This window comes from Portunus trituberculatus, chromosome 2 (genome assembly GCF_017591435.1).
Source record: "Portunus trituberculatus isolate SZX2019 chromosome 2, ASM1759143v1, whole genome shotgun sequence".
Lineage (NCBI taxonomy): Eukaryota > Metazoa > Arthropoda > Malacostraca > Decapoda > Portunidae > Portunus > Portunus trituberculatus.
In genome coordinates this window covers 7,134,858-7,147,357 of record NC_059256.1, presented here as the reverse complement: position 1 = coordinate 7,147,357, position 12,500 = coordinate 7,134,858, and the positions used below count along the sequence as shown (strand labels likewise).

The window sequence follows — 12,500 nt, the reverse complement described above, 5'->3', positions numbered from 1 at the left end:
ACACACTGTGGGGAGGGAAAGAGAGTGAGAGAGGGTTAATATAAGCTCAAAAACAGCCCAAAACATCCTTAAAACAGCCCAAATCTTGTAAAAAACACAAAAATCTCCACATAATTAATCAAAAACAGCCAAAACATCTTACAAACAGCCCAAATCTTGTAAAAAACATTAAAATCTCCACAAAATAAAAAATCAAAACAGCCACACAATAATCTTACAAACAGCCCAAATCTTGAAAAAAAACATTAAAATCTCCACAAAAATCGTAAAAAACAGCCCAAAACTGCTTAAAAACAAATATAAGCTCAAAACAGACCAAACATCTTAAAACAGCCCAAATCTTTAAAAACATTAAAATCTCCACAAAATTAATAAAAAACAGCCCAAAACTGCTTAAAACACAAATATAAGCTCAAAAACAACCCAAAACATCTTAAAAATAGCCCAAACCTTTACAAAAACATGAAAATCTCCACAAAAGTAAAAACACCCTAAAACAGCTTTAGAAACAAACACAAGCTCAAAAACAGTCATAAACATCTTAAAAACACACAAAAAAAAAACAGATCTTGAAAAAAAACATGAAAATATCAACAAAAATAGTCAAAAACATTCTAAAACAGCTTTAAAACAAGAAATAAATTAAAAAAAGACCAAAACATCCTAAAACAGCCAAAAAAGCCCAAATCTTGACAAAAAACATGAAAATATCAACAAGAATAGTCAAAAAACAGCCCAAAACAGCTTAAAACACACACACAGCCCAAACTTAAAAAAAAACAATGAAAACAGCCCAAAACAGCTTAAAAAACACACACAGCTCAAACTTAAAAAAAAAACAATGAAAACAGCACAAAACTGCCCAAAACAACTTAAAAAACACACAAACAGCCCAAATCTTAAGAAAGACATGAAAACATCCCAAATCTTGAGAAAAGACCTCAAAACAGCTTAAAACACACACAACAGCCTCAAATCTTGAAAAAAATGAAAACAGCTCAAAACTCAAAACAGCCCTAGCAAAACAGCCCAAAAACAAATGAAACATACACAAAACACCTCAAATCTTGAGAAACAGCAATGAAAACATCTGAGAAAAACACTCAAAACAGCCCAAAACAGCTTAAAAATACACAAAAGAGCCAATCTTGAGAAAAAACAATGAAAACAGCTCAAAACAACTCAAAAACAGCCCAAAACAGCTTAAAAATACACACACAGCCCAAATCTTGAGAAAAAGACATGAAAACAGCCACAAACTACTCAAAAACAGCCCAAAACAGCTTAAAAATACACAAACAGCCCAAATCTTGAAAAAAATTAAAACAGCCCAAAAATACAAAAAAAAAAAAACAGCCCAAAACAGCTTAAAAAACACACAAAAACATCCCAAATCTTGAGAAAAACATGAAAATATCCACAATTCTCAAAAACAGCTGTGAACCCTTAACACCCCAAAACACACCAAAATCACCACCAAACACCACCAAAACACCACAAACACACCTCTAAGGAAAGACAGTGTAGTTTTGGTGTTGGCTCCCTGCGTTAATGGCGTTGGTGATGTTGGTGGAGGCTTTCCTTCAAAACACCCCAAAAAACACCAACAAACATCCTTACAACACCCCAAACACAGAGTGAACACCCCAAAAACACTCTTATGTAGAAGAAAACACCTAAAAACACCCTAAAATGCCTTGAAATGCATAAAAAACACCAAAAATACAGCCATATGTACTTTAAAACACCACAAAACACCCATATATACTTTAAAACACCAAAAAAACACCCATACATTCTTTAAAACACCCAAAAGCAGCCATATACTTTAAAACACCAAAAAACACCAAAATGTTCTTTAAAACACCCAAAAACACCCAAATATACCTTAAAACACTCATAAAACACAACAAAATCCCCTAAAACACACCAAAAACATCCATAGGCACTTTAAAACACCCACAACACCCATATATACTTTAAAACACCAAAAAAACACCAATACTTTCTTTAAAACACCCAAAAACACTCATAAAACACAAAAAAATACCCCAAAACACAACAAAAACACCCAAAAAACACCAGAAACACACCTGTAAGGAAGACAGTGTAGTTTTGGTGTTGACTCCCTGCGTTGATGGTGTTGGTGATGTTGGCAGACACCTTTCTGGCCCAACGGAGCGCCTCGTAGTAATCCTGTGATGTCTTAAGTATGGTGTGGTACGTCATGAAGTAACTTGCAGCCACGCCAGTTGTCTGAGAGAGAGAGAGAGAGAGAGAGAGAGAGAGAGAGAGAGAGAGAGAGAGAGAGAGAGAGAGAGAGAGAGAGAGAGAGAGAGAGAGGTGGTGTTTTAAGTGAGTATGGGTGTTTTGGGGTGTATTTGGTGAGAGAGAGGTGTTAGAGAGAGAGAGAGAGAGAGTGGTGTTTTAAGGTGTGTATGGGTGTTTTGGGGTGTATTTTGGGTGTTTTAAGTGTTTTAGGTGTTAGAGAGAGAGAGAGAGAGAGAGAGAGAGAGAGAGAGAGAGAGAGAGAGAGAGAGAGAGAGAGAGAGAGAGAGAGAGAGAGAGGTGGTGTTTTAAGGTGTGTATGGGTGTTTTGGGGTGTATTTGGGGTGTTTTAAGTGTTAGAGAGAGAGAGAGAGAGAGAGAGAGAGAGAGAGAGAGAGAGAGAGAGAGAGAGAGAGAGGTGTTTACTGGTGACTGTATGACTAAGGTATGTATTAAAAAATGCTTTAATCTCTCACCAAAACGGTTTTCCAAGGCCACAGAGATGACTGGCGGGGTTTATCAAGAGTGTTTCTCGTGATAATAATGCAGAAATCTTGTCACTCTGCCTCTAGACCCATAAAAACACCCTTAAAAACACACACACACACACACACACACCTGGTTCCGTTGGCCATGTGTGAGTTTGAGAGCCTGGCCGTACGCAGCGTGGCCACCCTTAGGACACGTGATGGAGGGGATGTCGGCCAAGAAAAACTCAAGGTACTCTAAGAAGGACGAAGGGTTTGGCCGCTGTCCATCCTGTAGAGAGAGAGAGAGAGAGAGAGAGAGAGAGAGAGAGAGAGAGAGAGAGAGAGAGAGAGAGAGAGAGAGAGAGAGAGAGAGAGAGAGAGAGACAAAATTGCTGTAAAATGCACCAAAAAAACTGCTTTAAAACACCCACATCACTTCAAAACACCCAAAAAACACTCCTAAAAACTCAAAAAACACTAAAACAAAAACACACACACACACACACACCTAACAACACCTAAAATCATGCTAAAACACTTAAACACACCCAAAACATCTTTAAAACACCAAAACCAACATTAAAACACTCAAAAGTCACCCTAAAACGCTAAAAAAAACACTGGGAAACACTAAAAACACCTCCAAACACACCCAAGTAACCCAACCACTTTTAAATGCACCCAAAACTATTTAGAACACTCCAAACAACACCTAAAACACCTGAAAAACACTCAAAACAGTGTTCCTTAGAATTACAAGTATTTTCAGCACCAAACTAATCACAAAGGCAGCGATGAGCAACATTTTTAATAGGCGAAACGTTTTGACACTTTCCTCATGTCATCTTCAGTTTTTTTGACCACTGAAGATGACATGAGAAGAGTGTTGAAATGTTTGCCCTCTTAAAAATGTTGCTAATCGCTGCCTTTGTGATTCGTTGCCTGCTGAAATTACAAGTTTGTTTTATGCAACTTTTGAAATATGCGATGCCTCTTGGAACACATCTATCCTGTAAGTTAAGAGTCACTTGTTCTGCTTTTTCTCTGTGATCAGTAAAGCGTGGCCACAGTAGCATAAAATGGCTACAAGAATGGTTCCAGAATTTGAAGGGATGACATATGAGGAGAGACTAAAGGCTATGGATCTACCAACCCTGGAACAAAGAAGGGAGAGAGAGAGGAGATCTGATACAAGTTTATAAATTGATCAACGGAATGGACCAAGTGGATAATGAGAAACTGATCCTGAGAGAAGAATATGACACTAGAAGCACAAGATTGCATAGTAAAAAGCTGAGGAAGGGAAGATGTCTGAGAGATGTTAAAAAATATAGTTTCCCGCAGAGATGTGTTGAGACATGGAACAGTTTAAATGAAGAAGTAGTGTCTGCAACGAGTGTACACAGTTTTAAGGAAAGATTGGATAAGTGTAGATATGGAGACGGGGCCACACCAGCATAAAGCCCAGGCCCTGGAAAACTACAACTAGGTAAACACACACACACACATACCGGCAGCTTAGTAACATTGCAGGTGAGGCAGTGTGAGGAGGTGTCGGAGGAGGGACAGAAGGATCCATTTGGGTAGGTCCGGCAGCAGGCAGACTGGGACCCCATGTTGTAGAGGGACCAGTCCATGTAGTCATCCAGCCACGACGACGCTGGCTGGGCTACGTAGGTCCTGGGGGGGGGGTTTAGGTTAGGTTAGGGGAGAGGGATGAGAGAGAGAGAGATGAGAGAGAGAGAGAGAGAGAGAGAGAGAGAGAGAGAGAGAGAGAGAGAGAGAGAGAGAGAGAGAGAGAGAGAGAGAGAGAGACAGAGAAGACAGAAAAAGAAAGAAAGAAAGAAAGAAAGATACACACACACACACACACACACACACACACACACACACACACACACACACAGACAAGGAAGACCTGGTGCTGGTGACACAACAACATGGAAGGACAAGAGGACATGGAAAGATCAGGATGAGGCAGTGTGTCAAGGATATTGCAAAACACACACACACACACACACAAAGGACAAGAGGACATGGAAAGAAGATCAGGATGAGGCAGTGTGTCAAGGATGTTGCAAAATACAGTTTTCCACACAGAACGCTGGAGAAGTGGAATGCATTGAGTGACCAAGTTGTTACACCACATAATGTCCACAACTTCAACCAAAAACTAGATAAATGGACACATGGAGACAGGACACTATGAGCCCCACTCCAACCCTCTACAATACACACACACACACACACAACTAGATAGGTACACACCCCAAACCACACCCAAACATACCCCAAACACACCAAACATTGCAAACATATCCAAACACACTAAAACATACCCCAAACACACCCAAAACACACCAAAGACACTGCAAGCATATCCAAACACACTAAAACACAAACACACTCAAAACACATCAAAACATCTGACAAACATCCAAAACACACCCAAACTCATTCCTAACACACACAAAACACCCCCAAACACAACCAAAAACACACTAAACACACCAAACACACCAAACACACTCAAAACACACCAAACACACTAAACACACAAAACACACCCTGAACACACAAACACACAAAACACATTCAAACACACCCAAAACACCACAAAACACACCAAACACACAAAACACACAAAACACAACACACACCAAACACACCAAAACACACCAAACACACCCAAACACCCCAACACACCCAAAACACACCAAAACACACAAACACACAACACCACAAAACACCCAAAACCACAAACACACCCAAACACACACCAAACACACCCAAACACACAAACACACCAAAACACACAAAATATATTCAAAACACCAAAAACCACAAAACACCACAAAACACACACACCAAAAACACACAAAACACACCCAAAACACACCCAAACACCACAAAACACACCAAAACACCACAAAACCACCCAAACACACACAAAACATCCCTAAACACACCCAAACGAACCCCAAACACATCCCAAACAGCCAAACACCTTACACATACCTATTAGCAAGCAGTGACGCCATGTAAATTTGAGTGGCGAGGCTGTCGGTATTACAATCCACAGTACCGCAGATCTTGTTTTGTTCCGACACGCTGCTAAAGTTGACGCCACCTCGGAGGACAAAATATACCGGAGGACCCACACTCAAGTACTCCCCAAGGTACTGTGGGGTGTGGAAAATAGGTTAGGTTAGGTTAGGTTAGGTTAGGTTATCAAAATTCACCCAAAACACTTAAACACATCCCAAACACATCTTGAAACACAAATCTCCCTACAAAATACACTCGCTAAGGTACTGTGGGGTGCGGAAGTTAAGCTAGGTTAGGTTAGGTTAGGTTAGGTTATCAAAATTCACCCAAAACACCTAAACACATCCCAAACACATCTTGAAACACAAATCACCCTACAAAATACACTCGCTGAGGTACTGTGGGGTGCGGAAAATAGGTTAGGTTAGGTTAGGTTAGGTTAGGTTATCAAAATTCACCCAAAACACTTAAACACATCCCAAACGCACCCTGAAACACAAATCACCCTACAAATTACACTCACTAAGGTACTGTGGGTGCAGAAAATAGGTTAGGTTAGGTTAGGTTATCAAAATTCACCCAAAACACCTAAACACATCCCAAACACATCTTGAAACACAAATCTCCCTACAAAATACACACCCTAAGGTACTGTAGGGTGCGGAAAATAGGTTAGGTTAGGTTAGGTTAGGTTGTCAAAAATCACCCAAAACACCTAAACACATCCCAAACGCACCCTGAAACACAAATCACCCTACAAATTACACTCGCTAAGGTACTGTGGGGTGCAGAAAATAGGTTAGGTTAGGTTAGGTTAGGTTATCAAAATTCACCCAAAACACCTAAACACATCCCAAACACATCTTGAAACACAAATCACCCTACAAAATACACTCCCTGAGGTACTGTGGGGTGCGGAAGTTAAGCTAGGTTAGGTTAGGTTAGGTTAGGTTATCAAAATTCACCCAAAACACCTAAACACATCCCAAACGCACCCTGAAACACAAATCTCCCTACAAAATACACTTGCTATGGTACTGTGGGGTGCGGAAAATAGGTTAGGTTAGGTTAGGTTGTCAAAAATCACCCAAAACACCTAAACACATCCCAAACGCACCCTGAAACACAAATCACCCTACAAATTACACTCACTAAGGTACTGTGGGGTGCAGAAAATAGGTTAGGTTAGGTTAGGTTAGGTTAGGTTATCAAAATTCACCCAAAACACCTAAACACATCCCAAACGCACCCTGAAACACAAATCACCCTACAAAATACACTCGCTAAGGTACTGTGGGGTGCGGAAGTTAAGCTAGGTTAGGTTAGGTTAGGTTAGGTTATAAAAATTCACCCAAAACATCTAAACACATCCCAAACGCACCCTGAAACACAAATCACCCTACAAAATACACTCCCTAAGGTACTGTGGGGTGCGGAAGTTAAGCTAGGTTAGGTTAGGTTAGGTTAGGTTAGGTTATCAAAATTCACCCAAAACACCTAAACACATCCCAAACGCACCCTGAAACACAAATCACCCTACAAATTACACTCGCTAAGGTACTGTGGGGTGCAGAAAATAGGTTAGGTTAGGTTAGGTTAGGTTAGGTTATCAAAAATCACACAAAACACCTAAACACATCCCAAACACATCTTGAAACACAAATCACCCTACAAAATACACTCCCTGAGGTACTGTGGGGTGCGGAAAATAGGTTAGGTTAGGTTAGGTTAGGTTAGGTTAGGTTATCAAAAATCCACCCAAAACACCTAAACACATCCCAAACGCACCCTGAAACACAAATCACCCTACAAAATACACTTGCTATGGTACTGTGGGGTGCAGAAAATAGGTTAGGTTAGGTTAGGTTATCAAAATTCACCCAAAACACCTAAACACATCCCAAACACATCTTGAAACACAAATCACCCTACAAAATACACTCCCTAAGGTACTGTGGGGTGCGGAAAATAGGTTAGGTTAGGTTAGGAAATTAATTAAATATACAATAAAAAAAATAGCTAACATTGTCGTAAGAACATTGTGGGGACGGGAATGTTAGGTTAGGTTGAATAAAGGTTAGGTTAGGTTAGGTTTTGAAAATAAATTAAATAGACAATGAAAAAAATGGCTGAAAACGTCAAAAGAACATAGTGGGGATGGAAATATTAGGTTAGGTTAGGTTAGGTTAAGTTAGATAAAGGTTAGGTTAGGTTAGGTTAGGTTAGAAAATAAATTAAATAGACAATGAAAAAAGGCTACAAACATAACAAAATTGTGACAGTGGAAATGTTAGGTTAGGTTAGGTTAGATATTGTGGTCATACGGAAATTAGATTACAAAAAAAAAAAAAAAAAAAAAAAAACAACCTGAGAAAATAGCAAGAAGAAAAACACCACAGAACTCAAAATAAATCAATAAACATCCCAGCGTACCAATAAAACACCACAAACACCCAAAAAACACCCAAAAAAAACACTCACCGTAAAATATTTCTGCAGATAGGAGTCATCGGGCATTGAGAGCTGTTGATCCAGGCCAATAGAGAGCTTGGGAACCACAGCCACACTGCAACACAGCCAGGCACCAAACAGCACCACTACAATAGGCCTCACCCACTGTGACAGAAGGCAGGGAGCGTAAATTCTTTGGATAAACTCTGGTAGAAGTCCCTCCTTGACGCTTGTGTCCTTGTCCGAGCCCTTGATGCAGCATAACACCTCCCAGCGGCCTTCCTGTGTGTTGTGGGGTATGGCAGATTAGGTTAGAGAGTGCTTTTGGGGTGTTTTTAGTGTGTTTTTGGGTGTTTTGTTGTGTTTTGGGGTGTTTACGTGTGTATTGTGGTGTTTTAGGGTGGTTTGGTGTGCTTTGGGGTGGTTTGGTGTGTTTTGGGGATGTTTTAAGATGTTTTGGATTTTTTTTAGATGTTTTTGGTATGTTTTGGGGTGTTTTGGTGTGCTTTGGGGTGTTTTGATGTGTTTTGGGGATGTTTTGGTGTGTTTAGGTATGTTTTAGGTGTGTTTTGGATGTGTTTGGGATGTTTTTATACATTTTTGGGTATTTAAGTGTGTGTTGGGATGTTTTGGCTGTGTTTAGAGATGTGTTTTGGGTGTTTCAGGGTGTTTTGGTGCATTTTTTGAGGTGTAACACTGTGTTTTTGTATAATGTGGGATAGGTTAGGCTAGATTTGTGTGTTTTGGGTGTGTTTTGAGTGTTTTGGGTGTGTTTTGGGTGAAGTTTAGGTGTGTTTTGGTGTAGCATAGCATAGCCTAGCCTAACCTAACCTAACCTTACCTCTTGTCTCCTTGCGTCGAGGGCCATGAGTGCCACAAAGCAGGTCAGCTGGAGCACAAAGTCAATGGTGAGGGCCAGGCCGGCGTACAGGGCAAAGGCGTGGACAGCCGGCATTCCAGAGAGGGCACCTGGGGGACGGGGGGGAGACATTAGGTTAAGCTAGGCTGGGTTAGGTAATTAATGATGATACAATAATTAGAGAGGTGTGTTAGAAGGTTAGGTTAGGTTAGGTTAGGTTAGGTTAGGTTAGGTTAGTTTAGGTGAGGTTAGGTAAGGTGAGGTTAGGTAAGGTTAGGTTAGGTGAGGTTAGGTAAGGCTAGGTTAGGTTAGGTTAGGTTAGATAAAGTTAGGTTAGGTTAGGTTAGGTTAGATAAAGTTAGGTTAGGTTAGATAAGGTTAGGTAAGGTTAGGTTAGGTTAGATAAAGTTAGGTTAGGTTAGGTTAGGTTAGGTAAGGTTAGGTTAGATAAGGTTAGGTTAGGTACAGAAAATAGAGATGACAAACAATAACTAGAAGGAAAATAGATGGATTAAGTGACTGGGGTACACTTAACAGATTGGAAAGTTACATTACGTTAGGTGAGGTTACGTACAGAAACCAATGATAAACAATAACTAGAGGAAAAAATACACATAGATAACTTGACTGAGATACAATAGAGAAATTGGAAAGGTACACTGGGTTACGTTACGAGAATAATAAAGATAAGGAATATTACGCGAAAATATAGATAAATAGAATAACAGGGGTACATTAAACAGAAAGGTACGTTAGATTAAGTTAGGTTAGGTTAGGTACAATATTTAGAGGGAAAAACATAGGCAGATTAAGTTATTGGCGTACATTAAAAACACTAGACAGATTAGGTTAGGTTAGGTTAGGTTTAGTTAGGTTAGATATAGAAAAAATGCTGATTAACAATGATAGGAAGGAAAATATAGGTAAACAGATTGTGGGAGGCTATGTTAGGTTAGGCTAGGTACATTAGGGGTACATTAGACTGAAAAGGTACATTAGGTTACGTTAGGTATGGAAAATAAAGCTTCTAAATAATGATAGGATAGGAGATATGGGTTAATTAGGAGGGTACATTAGATTAGGTTCATTAAGGTACATTAGACAGACTGAATGGGTATGTTAGGTTAGCCGTGGAAATGAATGATGGCAAATAGTGATGATAAGGATGGTGTTGGTGGACGGACTGATGGGTACGTCAAACAGATGCTGTGTGTGTCAGGTGCCTCCAATATACCACATCTTGGAAGGCACCCCATAACACTGCACACAAACTTCCAGAAAATGAAAAAATAAATCAAATAAATAATAACATCAATTCTCACAAAACAAGAGTGAACAAAATAAAAATAATAATAATAATAAAACAGTCATAATTCTCAAAGTTTGCAGTCCAATACCAGATGGTGACGCGAGTGACAGCCGGGCGGTTGGTGGTCACATTTCACCACATGAGTGACAACAAACCTTACACTTGAACCCTTCAGTACTGGGATGCATTCTTCACCACTAGTCTTGGGTACAATTGGACCATTTTATTGAGAATATGAAGGTTCGGAAGATTAATGGCCAGGGTATTCACTATTTCTATCCTGAATTTTAGAAGCTGTGTAAAATTACCAAATAGTAACTAGAATGAATATGATTAGACTATTTTAGACCATTTTATTGACATTAGCAAGGGTGTATGGAGGGCACAAGATTAATGGCCACAGTCTTCACTATTTTAACCCCTTCAGTACTGGGACACATTTTTACCTTGAGATTTGTGTACCATTAGACCATTTTATTGACATTAGCAAGGGTGTATGGAGGGCACAAGATTAATGGCCACAGTCTTCACTATTTTAACCCCTTCAGTACTGGGACACATTTTTACCTTGAGATTTGTGTACCATTAGACCATTTTATTGACATTAGCAAGGGTGTATGGAGGGCACAAGATTAATGGCCACAGTCTTCACTATTTTAACCCCTTCAGTACTGGGACACATTTTTACCTTGAGATTTGTGTACCATTAGACCATTTTATTGACATTAGCAAGGGTGTATGGAGGGCACAAGATTAATGGCCACAGTCTTCACTATTTTAACCCCTTCAGTACTGGGACACATTTTTACCTTGAGATTTGTGTACCATTAGACCATTTTATTGACATTAGCAAGGGTGTATGGAGGGCACAAGATTAATGGCCACAGTCTTCACTATTTTAACCCCTTCAGTACTGGGACACATTTTTACCTTGAGATTTGTGTACCATTAGACCATTTTATTGACATTAGCAAGGGTGTATGGAGGGCACAAGATTAATGGCCACAGTCTTCACTATTTTAACCCCTTCAGTACTGGGACACATTTTTACCTTGAGATTTGTGTACCATTAGACCATTTTATTGACATTAGCAAGGGTGTATGGAGGGCACAAGATTAATGGCCACAGTCTTCACTATTTTAACCCCTTCAGTACTGGGACACATTTTTACCTTGAGATTTGTGTACCATTAGACCATTTTATTGACATTAGCAAGGGTGTATGGAGGGCACAAGATTAATGGCCACAGTCTTCACTATTTTAACCCCTTCAGTACTGGGACACATTTTTACCTTGAGATTTGTGTACCATTAGACCATTTTATTGACATTAGCAAGGGTGTATGGAGGGCACAAGATTAATGGCCACAGTCTTCACTATTTTAACCCCTTCAGTACTGGGACACATTTTTACCTTGAGTCTTCACTATTTTAACCCCTTCAGTACTGGGACACATTTTACCTTGAGATTTGTGTACCATTAGACCATTTTATTGACATTAGCAAGGGTGTATGGAGGGCACAAGATTAATGGCCACAGTCTTCACTATTTTAACCCCTTCAGTACTGGGACACATTTTTACCTTGAGATTTGTGTACCATTAGACCATTTTATTGACATTAGCAAGGGTGTATGGAGGGCACAAGATTAATGGCCACAGTCTTCACTATTTTAACCCCTTCAGTACTGGGACACATTTTTACCTTGAGATTTGTGTACCATTAGACCATTTTATTGACATTAGCAAGGGTGTATGGAGGGCACAAGATTAATGGCCACAGTCTTCACTATTTTAACCCCTTCAGTACTGGGACACATTTTACCTTGAGATTTGTGTACCATTAGACCATTTTATTGACATTAGCAAGGGTGTATGGAGGGCACAAGATTAATGGCCACAGTCTTCACTATTTTAACCCCTTCAGTACTGGGACACATTTTTACCTTGAGATTTGTGTACCATTAGACCATTTTATTGACATTAGCAAGGGTGTATGGAGGGCACAAGATTAATGGCCACAGTCTTCACTATTTTAACCCCTTCAGTACTGGGACACATTTTTACCTTGAGATTTGTGTACCATTAGACCATTT

At 39.7% G+C, this 12,500-nt stretch overlaps 1 protein-coding gene across 1 annotated transcript in view; it reads right to left on the bottom strand.

Annotated features, from left to right (window-relative positions):
* LOC123504185 (NPC intracellular cholesterol transporter 1-like) overlaps window positions 1–12,500 on the bottom strand; it is a 44,961-nt gene that overhangs the window by 11,729 nt on the left and 20,732 nt on the right. The window contains 7 exon segments of the mRNA XM_045254534.1: window positions 1–14; window positions 2,102–2,256; window positions 2,887–3,027; window positions 4,250–4,418; window positions 5,757–5,920; window positions 8,268–8,519; window positions 9,079–9,206. The exon segment at window positions 1–14 is cut by the window's left edge and continues 227 nt beyond it. Of these exon segments, the coding sequence (XP_045110469.1) occupies window positions 1–14; window positions 2,102–2,256; window positions 2,887–3,027; window positions 4,250–4,418; window positions 5,757–5,920; window positions 8,268–8,519; window positions 9,079–9,206 (1,023 nt within the window).